At 43.5% G+C, this 17,300-nt stretch overlaps 1 protein-coding gene across 4 annotated transcripts; it reads right to left on the bottom strand.

Moving 5' to 3' along the window:
- Positions 1-2,048: 2,048 nt before the first annotated feature.
- On the bottom strand, positions 2,049-17,127 carry LOC127006149 (triokinase/FMN cyclase-like). 4 transcript variants are annotated; one of them, XM_050875685.1, is made up of 13 exons: positions 17,111-17,127; positions 14,598-14,752; positions 13,888-13,990; positions 11,758-11,868; positions 10,852-10,940; positions 9,947-10,042; positions 7,988-8,194; positions 7,565-7,739; positions 7,123-7,352; positions 6,221-6,383; positions 5,722-5,969; positions 5,463-5,593; positions 2,253-2,420 (listed from the first exon to the last, which is right to left on the bottom strand). In XM_050875685.1, the coding sequence occupies exons 2-13, from the start codon at positions 14,697-14,699 to the stop codon at positions 2,321-2,323; spliced, it is 1,755 nt and encodes a 584-aa protein (XP_050731642.1). In that variant the 5' UTR covers positions 14,700-14,752; positions 17,111-17,127; the 3' UTR covers positions 2,253-2,320. The 4 variants fall into 4 exon arrangements, with proteins under 4 accessions (XP_050731641.1, XP_050731642.1, XP_050731640.1 ...); XM_050875683.1 differs by having other exon boundaries at positions 16,969-17,111; XM_050875681.1 differs by lacking the exon at positions 17,111-17,127 and adding an exon at positions 16,969-17,098 and having other exon boundaries at positions 14,598-14,788.
- Positions 17,128-17,300: the final 173 nt, after the last annotated feature.

Genomic DNA, 17,300 nt, shown 5'->3' with positions numbered 1-17,300 from the left:
TGATGTCTGGCAACGTTTATGCACTCTGATCTTCCTTCTTCCCCCTTCGGAAAACTATGGAGACTTGCACACAACTGTTTCCACTCGCCTACCACACGCAGACGCAGCACACACATAAGCAGCCGCGAGAAAAGCGAATTTATGGGCACATTGTAAACTTAAGCTAGAGAGTCGATCATGTGACCAGCACAGCACAGACACACGCGAGCGACTGAATCTGTGTGTTCTTCACCGTGAGTCCGTGACGTCACGCAGTATGTCCAGAGTAGAGGTTGATTCAAGATGGGCAGACTCGCCCCGTTTTAGCCTAGCAAACGACTTGACCTGTACGTATACATCTAAGCCATGCAAAGGTGTTATTGAACTTAACATCTCGCTCCTTCCTGTTAATGTGCCGTTACCGCGGGTAGTACATACACGCTAAGGAGAATGTAGAGACTGGGATTTAGAGAAAACGTTAAAAGGGGGACTAATTTAAATCAATCACTTCAACAGGGCATATTTTTTTCGTCAGTGGCTTGCCTGAACGCGCGGTGAAAGAAGGCGAGCATGCACATCCAAAGTGCACACCCGGCCGCAACTTTAGACACCCGTGAACTGGCGGGTATTTGGAATCAAATGACATCATCCCGCTGCTCCACCCCAAACCGCCCCTGCGTGTTCTGGTCACAGTTTTGAAGGCAGCGTGACTTGACTTGTTGTAAGTGATTTTGGGAAAGAGTACTCGGATAGGACCATGAAAAATGCTGCGTACGAAAAATTTGTGAATAAACTGAAAGAAAAAGACGAGAATACAAACCGAGATTCTGTAGTTAAGAAAATAAACACCCTGCGGTCATCATTCAGGAAAGAATGTAAAAAAGTAGCTGCTTCATTCAAGTCTGGTGCAGCAGCTGATGATGTATATTGACCATCTCTGTTTTACTGCGAGCTCAATGTATTTCAATATGATGCAATCAACATTAGGTCTTCTTCAGAGACTACGTCAGACGTGCTGACACAATGAGAGCACGACATAACTGAGTAAATTAGCTCAGTGGCCTGAGTAGTGTGTGGCCCACGGCCTAGGTTTGTGCAAACCAGTTTGTGAAGTTAGTTTGCGGAGTACAACTGAGCGTGTATGAGGCCCCTTAGAGCTGAACTTAAAACTGAATAAAGGCTCCAAAGACTTCATACGTGTTTGCGTGTGCCGACCTTGTCCTCCTAATAGAGGCACTCCGACAACATAATTATGGTATGAGAAGCTTGTTTTTGTACAGCCACATCCTTTGCTGGCGCCAACCTCTTTTTTTTTTTTTTTCAACACAGAGGATACTGTGAGTCTACTTACGCAAGGCAGGAACGCCCATGTCCCTGAGCCGAGACCTTGCGGCCGCATGACACTGCTGGGTATGTATATCGATTAAAAGATGAAAAAGAACACAAATTACATTAACTCAAATTTGAAAGAAGTAAAAAATTGGTTTTTTTTACGTCTTCGCCTGTAGCGCCGGTAGGCTTTCTTCAGGGGCCTGGTGGTTTGCCCAAGCCCGTCATGGCGCAGGCAATTTTTTATAGTGGCGCCATTTATGCTTGGCTCATGCTGCACCCCGGAACTCATTCTTGATTCACTTGGACGGTTTCTTCTAGAGTCCGGGTTGAATGGTGGTCTTCAGGACAGCATGTGGATAGTCTTAGGCACTCGGCGGTGACTGAAAAATCCCCGGTGGTAGCGGGCGGATTCGAACCGACGTTGTCCATGGCGCGGCGACTGCGGGACCCGCACACTAACCACTCACCCACCGCCTACCTTACACAATACAAATAGGATACCGGATGAATGAAATATATTAGTCTTGCTTAGTACTATTCTATTACTATTGTAATTTTCAAACAAAGGTTGAATAACTCTCTAGATAGGATGGGCATACGGATGAAACCATCGGTCTCAAGAGCTGCCCCTAACAGGTCGCCTGGCCTCTGATGGTCTCTTTTCATTATCTATTTTCGAGTACGTATCTTTATTTTACCGTCAATGAACATGAAATTAGGAAAACGAAAACCTTAGACTTTCAACACAAGTTTATTTCCAAAATAAAGCCACACTATCAAAGTAAAACAGAACCATTAACAATAATCTACCATTTAAATCCCATGACAAAGCAATAGCGATGTAAAATACGATGTAAATCCACGCAAATGCACGTATGATAAATATATATATATATATATATATATATATATATATATATATATATATATATATATATATATATATATATATATAAAACACACACACACACACACACACACACACACACACACACACATACACACACGGCTAGTTGTGGCACAGCGCCTCCAGCAGCCACGCCAGGCAGCGGGCCCCTGCGTCCTCCCCGTGAACCTTCTCGTCCCGCACGTAGGTGGCCCGCCCCGCCCTGCCGGTGGAACAAGGGATGTGGAATACGTAACATGATATTTTCATAACCTAATCTATCCGAATAATGTTGGCAAATCGACACACAGACTGTGTCCATGTCCATGAAGAATACGTGACCAAACCAGACCTCGCCTGAGCCGCCTGAAGTAACTCACACTTACATAATGTGATTCACCTAACCTCTCCAAGGAATGGTGCTGAGCTGGACACCTTACTTTCGTGGCTAATTACCAAACCAAACGAAACCAGGCTTAACATAGTCAAAATTATAACTAACAAAATCAAGGCTAACCCAACGCAACCTATCCTATTTTTCTCTAACCTAACCTAACCTAACCTATTTCATCTTATCCAAAGGATGTTGTAAAACTGAAACAACCTGTGTACATACCCGGCTTGTTATACGCAAAGGTGAGGAGACGCGTTTATGATAACCACTTGAGGAACAACAGCCCAAATAAGAATGACCACAAGGGGATGTTAGAAGTAGAAGTAGTAGTAGTAGTAGTAGTAGTAGTAGTAGTAGTAGTAGTAGTAGTAGAAGTTGTTGTAGTAGTAATAGTAGTAGTAGCACTAATAGTAGTAGTAGTAATAATAATAATAACATTAATGATAATAATAATAATAATAATAATAATAATAATAATAATAATAATAATAATAATAATAACAATAATAACAACAATAATAATAATAATAATAATAATAATAATAATAATAATAATAATAATAATAATAATAATAATAATAATAATAATAATAATAATAATAATAATAATAATAATAATAATAATAATAATAATAATAATAATAATAATAATAATAATAATAATAATAATAATAATAATAATAATAGTAATCAGAAAACCTATACCCGGTATTCGAAAATTGGCTGGGGTTTTTTTAACATGTCTTTCAATGGTCAGTAACAAGCTTTAAATAGCACAAAAACTATGATAGATCGGCGTCGCATGACCCTCCAACATACCCCCAACAATTTATATTATGCAACGAGGGGTCTAAAATGGAAAATGCTGAAAAGTAAAGATGGCGCCACCATAAACACTTTCCTGTGCCACAACGGGCTGGGGCAGACCATCAGGCCCTACTATGAAGGCCTACCGGCGCCACAGGCCAAGACGTAAAAAAAATAATAATAATAATAAAAAAGTTGGCTTTGTTTATAATGCCCTGTTGTAGGATTCATCAGGGTTAACAAATGTTACTATACAATGTCATGTCTACAATGCATGGGTAAGCCAGGAAAACAACTTGAAGAGAACAACAACAAGTAGATGGACAATCTGTTGATCGGCGTTAACAATTATTTTTACACTAATTGCAGAGGGTAACAAGCGGAGCAGCGAGCAGTCAGTACAAGCTGCAGACAACTATGCAGGAGTGAACTAAGGCCGAGCAGAGAACGAAGAGTCAAAGGAATAAATACTAGCAAAGGAAAGGGTGATCAAGCTCCCCTATTCCCTTCCCCTTCAGAAAATTAGCAGGAAACAATAAATCAAAAGGGAGCAAGTAACAAGTCAAATAAAAAAGTACATATAAATGGGTTGCATGACAGACTACAAGGCCCCGGAAATACGAGCAGACAACAGAGCCAAAAGCCGGCATCCAGCACAGGGCGAGTCAAGGGAAACAATAGAATAAAACAGAAAAAGGAAATCAATCAAAAGATGAAAGTTTGGCATCATACAGTTGGCCTCTCTCTCTCTATATATATATATATATTTTCAAAAACAGAGGAGCCAGTCACACACACACACACACACACACACACACACACACACACACACACACACACACACACACACACACACACACACACACACACACACACACACACACACACACACACACACACACACACACTTTTAATGAAAAATGAATAGCTAGTCATGGCGTGTAACAAAGCACAGCTACGTCGAGGGTCAGGGACATGCAAGCAGGAGGAGCCGTTAGCAGAAATACACACAAAGCAAGTCACGAAAAGCAGCACAAATCTTATAATCATCTCATAGTTATACTTCTTCAGGCGTGTTACAGTAACATAACATAACCTAGCTTATGAAATAAACATAACCTGGCCTAACCTATGTATGATACATAGCTCCTAAACATTATGGCAATAATGTAATTAGTGTAGGCGGTGGCTGAGTGGTTAGCGTGCGGACCCCGCATTCATCGCGTGATGGACGACGTGGGTTCGAATCCACCGGTACCACCTGGGATTTTTCATTCACCCCCGAGTGGCTTAAGACTACCCACATGTTGTCCTGAAGACCACCCATCAACCCGGACTCTAGAGGAAGCCGTCCAAATGAATCAAGAACGAGCTCCGGGGGGCAACATGAGCCAAGAAAAGATGGCTCCACTATAAAACACTTGCCTGCGCCATGACGGGCTGGGGCCGACTACCATCCATGCCCTTCAAGAAAGCCTACCGGCGCTATAGGCTGGCACGTAAAAAAAATAGTTTGTTTTTATTATTAATTTAATTGCACTAGGCCAGTGTTTCCCAACCTTTTTGTCCCGTTCCCCCTTTTCCAGTTACTTTTTCACCTGTGGACCCCTACAGGAGGCAATAAATCTTCCTGTCATCTCACGGGCAACTCATGACCATCCCGATGTCCAAATTTGTCATGTGGGCCGTGAGTTTGACACCGCTGGTACCGTTAGCTAATGTAGAGCAATTCTAGCATTGAAACTTTCAGTTTTAAGGATTGTGTACAGTAGTATGAATTTTATTTCAAGCCGCACGTCTTTTAATTCCAGTATGATAAATTTTAAAATAATTAGAATTTCTATGGACCCTTGAAATTCTTCCAACACAAATCTTATAACCCAACCAGGGGTCCATGGACCCCTGGTTGGGAGCCACTGCACTAGGCAGTAGAGGCCATAAGTCATGTATTCGAAACAGCAAAGATATATAAGGATATGGAGTGTTATATTAGTATTCATAAGGCAATTGGAAAAGAAATGGAAAGTAAACATAGGAAAAGTGCAAGGTTGAGTCGAGGTTTACCTTGCCTTCATGCCGGCGGTGCGTCGCGCTCCCTCGTCAGCCGCCGCCGCCATGGCCTTGAGCAGCGATTTGAGGTCATCACCGTCACTGGCGGCCTCTAGCGCCTCCACCGCCGGCACTAGAGCGTCAAGCTGCCAAGGAAAACTAATTGTTAGGCGCCTCTACTGTCTAGCATCTCTGTGCTTGCTCTGCTCTTCTAGCGAAACACAAAAACAAACAAAATACGCACACACAAATAAGAACACACACACACACACACCAAGGTTCTGTCCCCCGTCGAGGCACCGCCGTACTTGCTGATCGCCTCCGCCCCGGCCCTGAGCGCGGCGGCCCACGTGCGTCTGTGGGAGTCTCGCGGTGCGGCCATCGTGGCGGCGGCGGCGGTGCAGAAGATGGAATAGATGCCCCCCGACGAGCCGCCCATGTTGGTCTCCGCCACCTCCCCCAGCACGGTGAGGACCTGCCCTGGGTGACTCATTTTCAAGGTTGGCAGCTTCTTCGACAAGCCTGGAAGCGGTGGAAGCCTTAGACAATATCCAAATCCTACGGGCATTATTCTAGTATTTATATTATGTCTCACTCTCGTTATCTATCCCTATTTATCCATATATTTATCTACCTATCAATATATCCACCTATCTATCTATTTGTCTGCCTATCTACCTATCTATCCATCTATATATCTATCTATCTGTCTACATATCTATCCATCTATCTATCTGTCTATCTATCTGTCTTACGCCCCCATGTGCACGCACCCGCCACACCCTGCAGGAAGGTGGAGCCACAGTCCCCGTCCCCGCACTCAGCGTCCAGGGCGTTGAGAGACTTTTCATGCTGGGGCATCCTGCTCACCACAGCCTCGAGACACCTCCGCAAGGTCTGCACGTGCGCCGCCTCCTCTAGTTTGTAGCCGCCTTCCTGTAGCACCGGGAACACGTGGAACAATGGGCATAGTGTGCGCAGTCTCATTTATTGAAATCTCCTGTTAGTTCTTTTGGGGGTTGTGAATGTTATTGGGCATTTACACACACACACACACACACACACACACACACACACACACACACACACACACACACACACACACACACACACACACAGAAAAAGTAAAAGATCAAAACACGGGTGCGAGAAGGTTTCCGAAGCATTCAATAATAAGGTGCAAATCATACAAATCAGGTTAATGGGTAATCTCAAGGGAAAGTGACAGAAATATTAAAACTGCGAATGGGTGACTTTCATCGCTGAGTTTGGTGGGTGGAACCATTGTGGCCAGTCCCTCGGTGTTTAGGAGAAATGCAATATATTTCATTTGCTTCTTTAATTGAAAAGGCTGTGAGGCAAAGTACTAAAATATTCCATTGGACCATAGAAGGTAGTGGTGGTGGTAGTGGTGGTGGTGGTGGTAGAAGTAGTAGTAGTAGTATGAGGAGGAGGAGGAGGAGGAGGAGGTGGAGGAGGAGGAGGAGGAGGAGGAGGAGGAGGAGGAATAAAGGTAGTAGTGGAAGTATCTGTAGAAGCAGAAAAAGAAGTAGTAGAAAAAGTAGTAGAAGTAGTATTAATAGTAGTAGAAGTAGTAGTAGTAGTAGTAAAAGTAGAAGTGGAAGCAGGAAGTAGAAGTAGTAGTAGTGGTAACAATATTGATATCCCAACGTACAATTTTCTCGTGGCTGAAGGTGAGGTTGAGGTCCGGGAACTTCACTTGGTCCTCGGCGTGCGCGGCGGCGAGGCAAGGCGCGGGCCAGGCGGGGGCCGAGGTGGGGGCGTCCAGCAGGGCCAGCCACGAGGGGTCCCGCAACCGCAGCACCGACACGTGGAAGCCCCGCATGTCCAGGCTGGTCATCACGGGGCTTGGGTACACCCGCACGGGCCTCACGCCGCGCGACTCTGCCCGTGCACGGAGGGAAAGGAGTCACAGTCCTGTTCAACACCCTTTCCATACATTGCTACTGTTTTTACTTATACTTCTTTAACTAATACTACTGCTGTTACTACTACTACAACTACTACTACTACTACTACTATGACTACTACTGCAACTACTACTACTACTACTTCTATTGCTGCTTAAGTTAATGGTCCAGACAAGAAGTGCTAACTCAGCTGGGCGACGACCTCCTTGGTGACGCTGCTCAGCTCCAGCAGCGTCAGGCACCCCAGGTTGTTGATGATGACGGCCACCTCGTCGCCCGCCTGCAGGTCGAGGCGCGAGGCCGAGTCCCGCCGAGTCAGCTGGTCCAGCAGCGCCGCCACCACCTCCCTCGGCGACCCCGCCTGGAGGAGGAGGTGCCAGGCGGGTCAGGGAGGGAGGAGTAAATTCTCTCTCTCTCTCTCTCTCTCTCTCTCTCTCTCTCTCTCTCTCTCTCTCTCTCTCAATCTAATTAGTTCTAATCACGTGGCGCTTGTTGCAGCAGATATAAGACGAGTTCCGTACATCTGAATACCCTGAGTAACCCGACAAATTCCAAGATACTAAGGGGGCACACCCGTCATTAAGCTCCTATATACAACGCACTACTCACCGGTATCGTGGCGGCCCCGGTCTCCCCGTGCACCCCGAGGCCCAGCTCCAGGTGTCCACGCGCTACCGTGAAGAGCGGCGCCGAGGCTCCCGGCAGCGTGCAGCCACTGGCAGCCACCCCGATGGTGCCCGTAGCCTCGCCCAGCTTCCTGCAGGTGTCCAGGGCTTCGGCCAGACTGCAGCCTCGCTCTACCAGCGCCCCGACGATCTGGGACAATGTTACCAAAACTCATTTATGAACATTACCATTATCATGAGTTATTATTGGACCAATGAAAAACAAGGTCGCTCTCTACTGTTTCCTCCTCCTTTATCTGATGATATTGTACTCCATCCTCCTCCAGCAAAGAGTCTGATTTTATCCATCTGCCAGTACTTCTCTTGGCCCGGACTTCCCCCACAATTCTCGAGTCAACACTTATTTAATTTGGTCATCAATCTGTTGCCATCTGTGCATGATATTACCTGCCTAACCCCATTCCCTACTCTTAATCGTAATTTAAGTATAAATATAATCACTTCAATACAAAACAGTTCAATTAAAACCCGTAAAATACTGCGCTGGTCATGCTGCGTTGATAAAAGCTTTACTGATGTATGCCGTCGTGGAAACATCTACAACAATGGAAATTATACGAGAGCAAAATTATGAAACGAATTTGTAAATCGATGTAAAGTAGGCACCATAATGCAGCCTCAACTGAACACTGATTTCCTCCAATGTGTGCCCTGACTCAACCCTTTTTCCCGCCCTCGTAGATTCTCCCTTCCCTGCCGCCGCCCCTCTCCACTGATGACTCCAGTAACGATATTGCGGAGGTGTACACAGCATATGGGACTGTGAACACACAAACTAGTATTGATCCACGGAGAGAGAGAGAGAGAGAGAGAGAGAGAGAGAGAGAGAGAGAGAGAGAGAGAGAGAGAGAGAGAGAGAGAGAGAGAGAGAGAGAATGTGACTGAAATTTAGACAGATAAAGACAGACAGAGTGACAGAAACGGACAGAAGAATATTGATTTCAGAGACATGGATCCCCAGGCAGTAGAATTTTTCGAATATGCTCCTGTCAAATTAGGGGAGGTGGAGAGCCTTTCTCGTTTCCCAGGTATTTTCTTGTATTTTCTTTGTGCAAGTAGGAGGCACGGATTCCTTAAAAAAAATAGTCAATGCGTGGGTAGGCCGGAATGATCTCAAAATGTGGTTCGCTTGCGCTCTTTGTATTAATAAGAAGTGGTGCTTAGCCACTTAATATTGATCCCGTTATATGGTCCTTTTTAAGAAGTGCAATAGGTATAAATGCCTACGTACTGTTTGCCCTGTTTGCTGCTTTATTTTGACTTCTTGCCTTCTTGTCTGCCTACTTTTGGACTTCTTAGTTTCTTAACCCGATAGCTGTGGGGATCGTGTTTCTTAAAGGCCCCTCTAAGCGAGGAAAATGAGAAAAAATCATCACTCAAACAAACCATTTCATAATACATATATCAACGCATTTGTGATCAGTTTATGCATCATCTGTTTTGGGGGTTTATATCATGGCAAAAATGTGGCCCGTCGCTAGTACACGGTAAAGCCACAAATTTGGCCCGTCGCTGCTACCGGGTTAACATCCGCCCTTAACTGATAGGTATAAGGGTTGGGATCTTCTAGTGCCCTAACATCCAGCCTTGACAGACACGTAATGAATCTACAACAACTTTTCTTTCAGCGACTCCTTTCTTCCTTCCGTGTGGCTTTAATCATTAAGCTGGAGAAAAAAATTAAAGGAATTAATATTAGTTCAGCAGAAGCCCACCATCAAGAGCATAATTTTACAGTCACGTGCAACCAGTCGTAGAAATATCCCCTACCCTTGTTATGCTAAAGTTTTCCAGAATAAAAAAAAAGTATGATTAGTCAGAGTCCAAGGTTCGAGGTATCTGGCAGAGCTGTCGGCACTGATCAGTTCATGCGTGGCTGTACCTTGAAGACGAAGTGAGTTCCGCACAGGCCGCGTCGCCCCGCCGTGCCCTCCAGCTTGGTGAGGGCAGAGTCATCCCCCGACACATACATCTCCACCTGCGGGAACGTCAAGGCTGTGTAAGGGAGGGAAGGCCAATTACATCAATCTACGGTTCGAAGAGGCGAGCAAACTAAACTGACATTATTTTTTTAGACTTTATTTATCCGCTCCTGGTCAACAATATTAAATGGTCCTTTTTAAGAAGTGCAATTGGTATAAATGCCTACGTACTGTTTGCCCTTTTGCTGATTTATTTTGACTTCTTCATCAAGGGTCATTTTAATTCTAAAGGTGGGAAAAAATAGTCATTTGTGAAACCACGTTAGGGAATCATAGAAGAGATTTACGAAATTAAAAAAAATAACCCTAATAGACTTCCTGGAATTAATTCCCTGAAAAAAATAAGCACATTCTTTGAGAAAAAGGCGCAACAAAAATGGACGTAAAAATATCCTTCTGGGGTAAAAAGTGAAACTGATTGAATCCTCACATACCTAATCTAACCTCACAGATTGGCGGAACATCATGAATAATGTAACAATCCTCAACAAGCAAAGGTTAATAGCGACCACAGAATAATTTGATGTGTGTGTGTGTGTGTGTGTGTGTGTGTGTGTGTGTCGTCTGTCTGCCTGCCCGTTTGTCTGCCTGCCTCCCTGTTTGTCTGTCTGTCTGTCTGTCTACCTATTTGCCTGTCTGTCTTTCTGTCTTTCTGTCTGTCTGTCTGTCACTGTCTGTCTGTCTGTCTGTCCGTGTCTGTCTACATGTGTGTGTGGTTGTCCATCTGCCTGCCTGTTTTCTCTTCAATCAGCGGTTCTCCAAGCACACTTTACTACACCAGCCCTCCAGCTGAAGACTAACGCACCTTCATGCCCGCGGCGCGGCACCGCTCCACCGCCATGCCGAAGTTGATACGGTCGCCGGTGTAGTTGAAGACAATCACGAGCACCCCGTGTGTAAAACAGGTTACGTTGTGGGAGGAGCAGAACAGGGGGAAGGAGCTGAGGCTATACAGACGTATAAAAACACAAAATTGGAAGTTACGCATGTAATACCAAACCATTCAATAAAATATGAAACTGACTGGATGTTTGAGTTAAGGTACAGCCTAGTCGCTGAAGCCCAAGGATTATTACGGAATGGGATTCTTATTGCATTTTTTTCTGAGTGAAGAGATGGAAGCCAAGAGGGCACCCACAAAGCTTGTGCTTTGGTCAGGTCGATTGATCTTGTTAAGAGGAAGTTGGTATGGAGACACACAGAGCAACCCTTCTCAGGTGTCGTGGGGCGGACGCAGCAAAGAGCATGTAATTCAAGGCGGGTTAAAAACAAATAACTCAGCTATGTGTAAAAAAGTAGCATCACTATCCCGCTAATTGTCATTTATGCAAACAAGTCCCTGTACCCGAGTTAGCTACCGTAGCGCATCAGCAAGCATAGGCTGCAGGTACACTAGTGCTTGTGTCAACACGTCACCCGGTGCAATGTGCTGCCTAGATCAACATGACAAATGAGTGAGTGGCAGACGTGTGTGTGTGTGTGTGTGTGTGTGAGAGAGAGAGAGAGAGAGAGAGAGAGAGAGAGAGAGAGAGAGAGAGAGAGAGAGAGAGAGAGAGAGAGAGAGAGAGAGAGAGAGAGAGAGAGAGAGAGAGAGAGAGAGAGACGTGACAGCAATAGAAAGGTATGTAGAATTCAACAAAATCTCTCCGAGCAAAGCCAACTCTACTCTTCCAACGCTCCGGCACTTCTCCCCCCCCCTGCGTGCTGTTACCTGGGTTGTCCTTGCCGACGGCGGTGATGGCGGCGGTCACGTTGGCTGCTGGCGGGGAAACGAACACGTGTCCGGCCACCGCGGCAGACAGCATCCCGCTACCAACGAACCCTGGCGAGCAAGACATCGAAGTGGGTGAGGGGATGATGGAGAGGAGGTAACTTATTTTGAACCAGACAATAAAAAAATAATGTGAGTCTGTAAAGGGCCAGTCAGTTTACATGAGCAACGCTTGTAAAATGTCCCCAATCCGCCCTATCCATAAATCTATCTAACCTCTTCTTGAAAGCATCTATCGTGTTCCGTGACTGCTAAGCGTGTTCTCCTCCTACACCATGTAACTTAAACCCATTGTCACCGGTCATCATCATCATCATCATCATCATCATAGTCAGTCATTATTTCTCCATTACAAGACAAAGACTTTTCCTAAAATCCTTCATCTCTCCTTGTCAGGTGTCAGTAAACTCCTTCCTGGAAATCCATCCTGCATCCTACGGCAAATATCCTAAATTCATCTTTCCTTCCGGTGGTATGCCTGTCCTGACCTACACTTTCTGGGCTATCATTCTGTTACTTCGGTTGTCCATCTGCTATCATTTCTACCCATTATACGATCTGCTTATATCCATTTCTTGTTCTTAATCGTCATTAAAGTATCTTCAAACTCTGTCTGTTCTCTAATCCATGATCCTGGCTTCCTATCTTCTAGTGCAATACTCCATATTTTCCCCCGTTCCTCTTTGTCCGCTTTTTAGATTTCTCTCTAGATATTTTGTGGGCCGCCAAGTCTCCGAACCGTATGTTAGGACCGGCAGGATTCATTGATTGTGTGCCTTTCTTTTGAGGGAGGGAGCAGGGTGATATTCTTGTTATTGCCGTGTTTATAAAGAGCACTCCATTTTATCTCATTACACTTTGACTTATTTTTCGTGGGCTTTGTTTGCACCGATTAATCTTCGGCAGGTACTACATTTACTTACTTTCTCAAGTTTTCGGTGCCGATCATTATTTGTTGTCCTGCTAACGGATTTTAAAGATTACCTTCGCTTTCTTCATATTCATTTTCACACGTACTTTCAGAGTCTCTCTGTTGTTGTTCCATCCTATTTTAAAAGTTTTCCTCAGAATTATATAGTAAAACTACGTCATCCCTGCACCCAAAGGTTTTGAAACTACTCACCGCCCATTTTGAGGCCTATGTTGTGCCACTCTAATTCACTAAATACTTTTTTTTTAAGCTAGCCGCAAATTATTCTGGAGGTATTGTATCTCTTACCAAGGAAGAAAGATTTTTTGGTAAAAATATCACAAGAAAGAAAATGTCTGCCAATAGGCTTCATATAATGTATTAGTATTTACTTTTGTTTCATTATTAAAAGAGAGGTGGCAATTTAAACTTTAATAATACTGCTAGATTCATTAAACTGTCAGACGTGAAATAGACCAAAATAAGTTTGCGGGCATTAGCATGTAATAAACATTACTACTACTAGCTACTACTAATACTACTACTAATACTACTACTACTGCTACTACTACTACTACTACTACTACTACTACTACTACCACTACTGCTAGTAATAGTAGTGCTACTACTATTACTACTACTACTACTAATACTAATAATAATAATAATAATAATAATAATAATAATAATAATAATAATAATAATAATAATAATAATAATAAGACAAAGAAGACAAAGAAGTCAAAGGAGAATAATAATAATAATAATAATAATAATAATAATAATAATAATAATAATAATAATAATAATAATAATAATAATAATAATAATAATAATAATAATAAGAAGAAGAAGAAGAAGAAGAAGAAGAAGAAGAAGAAGAAGAAGAAGAAGAAGAAGAAGAAGAAGAAGAACAACAACAACAACAACAACAACAACAACAACAACAACAACAACAACAACAACAACAACAACAACAACAACAACTAACAACCAACCAAACAAACAAACAAACAACAAATAAGACAAATGAAGACCAGCATAAAAATCAATAATGAGGAGGGGGAGGGATGGCACAGCAAACTACCGCACAGATTAACTTAAAACTATACCCCCACCCCCCCAGCCCCAACACAGTTCTATATGTGGCTTATACTCACCAACGGGAAACGGTTCATGCCCCGACCCGCCGCCAGACACCAGGGCCACTCCACGCGTCCTCCCAGCACCCTCCAGCAGCCGGCCACGCTCCACCACCACACGCTGGGAGGGACAGACAGATACATGAGAGAGAGAGAGAGAGAGAGAGAGAGAGAGAGAGAGAGAGAGAGAGAGAGAGAGAGAGAGAGAGAGAGGTTTTAGTATATTAGCTGGTGAGACGGTTTCTACACACACACACACACACACACACACACAACGCCGCCAGAGACGTGGGAGTACAACACCGCATTCGAATAAATACTAAGGAAAATACACTTAGCTGATGCTGTATCCCAGAGAAAACCTTTGCGCATTTTTAAGTAAGCAAATATGTATGTATGTATGCATATAAGTATGTATGTACGTGTGTATGCATGTATGTATGTCTCCATGTAAGTATGTATGATATATGTATGTATGTCAGCATGTATGTGTGTATGTAAGCATGAATGGATGAATGGATGAATGTATTTATGTATGGATTGAGTGATCGGGTGATTGTTTATCCTGTATATTTTGACAAACAATAAGCATAAGCAATTCACCAAGGAAATCAAATGAAAGAATATACAAACGCTTATCTATGAGAAAAAAAATATTCGCCACCAACAGCACTCTTCAAAACCCTTCCCGACGCTTTGGACCTCCACGAGGAAAACAAAACACCCACCTGCTCTGGGAGAAGGACGAAGCCTGGATTGGCGGCCACCACGCCCTCCAGCCCTTCGTCCACACATGTCTCGCTGGAGGTGTACAGCTGGCCCTCACTCATGGCTCACGAAGGGAAGACTATGTGCAACGATGTGCCACTTCACGCCCAAAACACTGCGAACAAGACAGCCGAGACTCAACAAGGCGCCTCTGAAAAATATATAGAGATTCAGTGGGGGTCTAATTTATTTTCTTTTACTTTTTGTGACCAGTGTGTTGTGGGCAATATCTGATGTACTACGTATTTACACTTTGTTGTCCCTTTAATCCAGTGTTGCCAAGTTATCGTAATCATCGCATTGAGTTTTCTTAGTCTCTGACCGATAACTATAGCAAAAGAACAAACCAACATCAATGAATAACAGTTTTAACGCTAACTCTAATTCTCTATCGTTGTTTGTGTGGTTACAACCGTCTTGGAGCATAAAAATGATAAATCCAATCTTCATAGTACGACAATTTGGCAACGCTGCTCTAATCGTAAAATTAAAACGAAGCTGAATTAAACAGAAGAGCAGCAGCACGCGCGCGAATTATGCCGCCAGAGTTGTTTCAGTATCTTAAAATAATCTCGTTGCTGTGCCTCTCTAGAGATAATAGCTCTACAGATAAGAAGACACGCCATGAGAATCGAAGTCATATGTTAACGGCCTGGCTTCTGACAACACCATTATCATTTATATCATCATTATCGACTTGTTCATTGTCATTATCATCTTTCATTTACCGTGACCATTATTGCAATCAGGAAATGAGTGTTTTTAAAAAGAATGTAAGAAATGTCTGTTTTTATATATTTTCACTGTAAACTCAAACAAAATCGTATATCAAAGTTCAGCATTATTATTTTACTGTTTTTCCACCACTGATAAGAGAGAGAAGAAAGCACAATGTTTCGATTTACCATTAAGACTAACAATTCAATTTATGCACGTATGGACCAGGTAACAGCACCACCATAGTAATAATAATAATATTAATAATAATAATAATAATAATAATAATAAGAAGAAGAAGAAGAAGAAGAAGAAGAAGAAGAAGAAGAAGAAGAAGAAGAAGAGGAAGAAGAAGAACAAAAACAAGAATAAGAAGAACAGGAAAAACAAGAACAAGAACAAGAAGAACAAGAACAAGAACAAGAATAACAAGAAGAAGAAATAGAAGAGGAAGAAGAGGAAGAGGAAGAACTAACCAACAGCAAAAAAAGATGATTGATGCCTAACCCTCTCTATTGTCAAGTGTATCTTTATCCTAATGGGAATTTGTGGATATAGACTTGACCGCAGGAACCCAGATCAGATGTAACCACAGAAGTGCGTGCCTTACTACTCTTGCAATAGCAGCTTTCGTGTTCCATTGACCTTCAGTTTATGTCACACACAAGGATCGAAGCATGAGATAATCAATTTCACACAACAACATTCGGCTCAATCTCGTATTCTTTAAAATGGTGGTGCGGTAGTTAACAAGACTCGGCACGAAAGCGGGTCTGGGTTCGAGTCCCGGCCTCGGCAGTCGGTGCGTGGCCCACCCAGCTTCCCATCCTCCCTTTCTGGATGTCTGATAATGGGCTATCTGGGGAAACCGAGAAAAAGTATAATGTAAACTGTAAAAATCAGGTTATCACTCTGGCCTTGAGTCCCGGGGTAATGGGTTCTTACCCGCCACAGGCTCAAGTGCTAATGTGACCAAGATGAACATCGAGACCACACGCAGCTATAACCAGTGCCTTACCAAACATCGACACCATTTACGCCAAAATACTCATGGAACGAAGCTCGAGATTTTCAGCTTACAGGAACTGCCTTATATAGGCCTATCAGCCTCTTTCAGACTCCTCATGGTATGTTCTATAACAAGTCTGACCCCGCTTGACATCAATTAGTTCCTTGAATATTCTATAAATAGTTTGTCATGTATCAAACTTTCACAGTTGTACAACCTCCTTTCATATTGTTTCATCTTACTGAGCGATCACATTCCTAATAACAAGCAACGCTGATGTTCTCATGTTAACGTTTTTCTCTTTTTCCTTTTCAGAGTTGGCACAATGTTATCAAATACCTTTGCTGCCTCGAGGAAACCACCCAAGGGTCACGACAGCCCAGTGGCATGCAATCAAAGTGTCAAACCAGAGGAGCCGAACTTGAGACCCTTCCGAGTTTTGTTTGTGGAGTTGGTTGTTCTTTCCCGATAACCCTTAGCGGGGACACAGGGCTTGTCCGGGGAATAGGTTACCACGGGCGTCTTCATTCAACCATTCCCCTCCTTCTTGCCAAAATCCCAATAATCAGAGAGACAGAGAGAGAGAGAAAAAAATACATACGTACCACTACCACAGAGGACCTTCCCACACTAAGCACTTGAGCAGTCAACTCTGAATGAGTGTGTGATGCAAGGACACGCAGCCAGCCTCTCGGTTACCGTTTAGTGTATTATGATAGTGCATCCTCCTTGCCCTCTTTGACTTACTTAGTAGTGAATGGGGGAACCCAGTACTGTCAGCAAACCGAGTAATTCGGTTTTCATTAGTCTTCAAACCCGAGTAAACCGAGTACTTTGGACGATGGGGGGTGGGTAGCAGTCTTATCACCAGGAGGCTAGAGGGGAGGGGTCAAGGGTTGCCAGAAATGAGAAGTGTTCAAATTAATCTGACGACAGA

The sequence above is a fragment of the Eriocheir sinensis genome, chromosome 32 (genome assembly GCF_024679095.1).
Source record: "Eriocheir sinensis breed Jianghai 21 chromosome 32, ASM2467909v1, whole genome shotgun sequence".
Taxonomy (NCBI): Eukaryota; Metazoa; Arthropoda; class Malacostraca; order Decapoda; family Varunidae; genus Eriocheir; species Eriocheir sinensis.
This window is presented reverse-complemented; position numbering and strand designations above follow the sequence as displayed.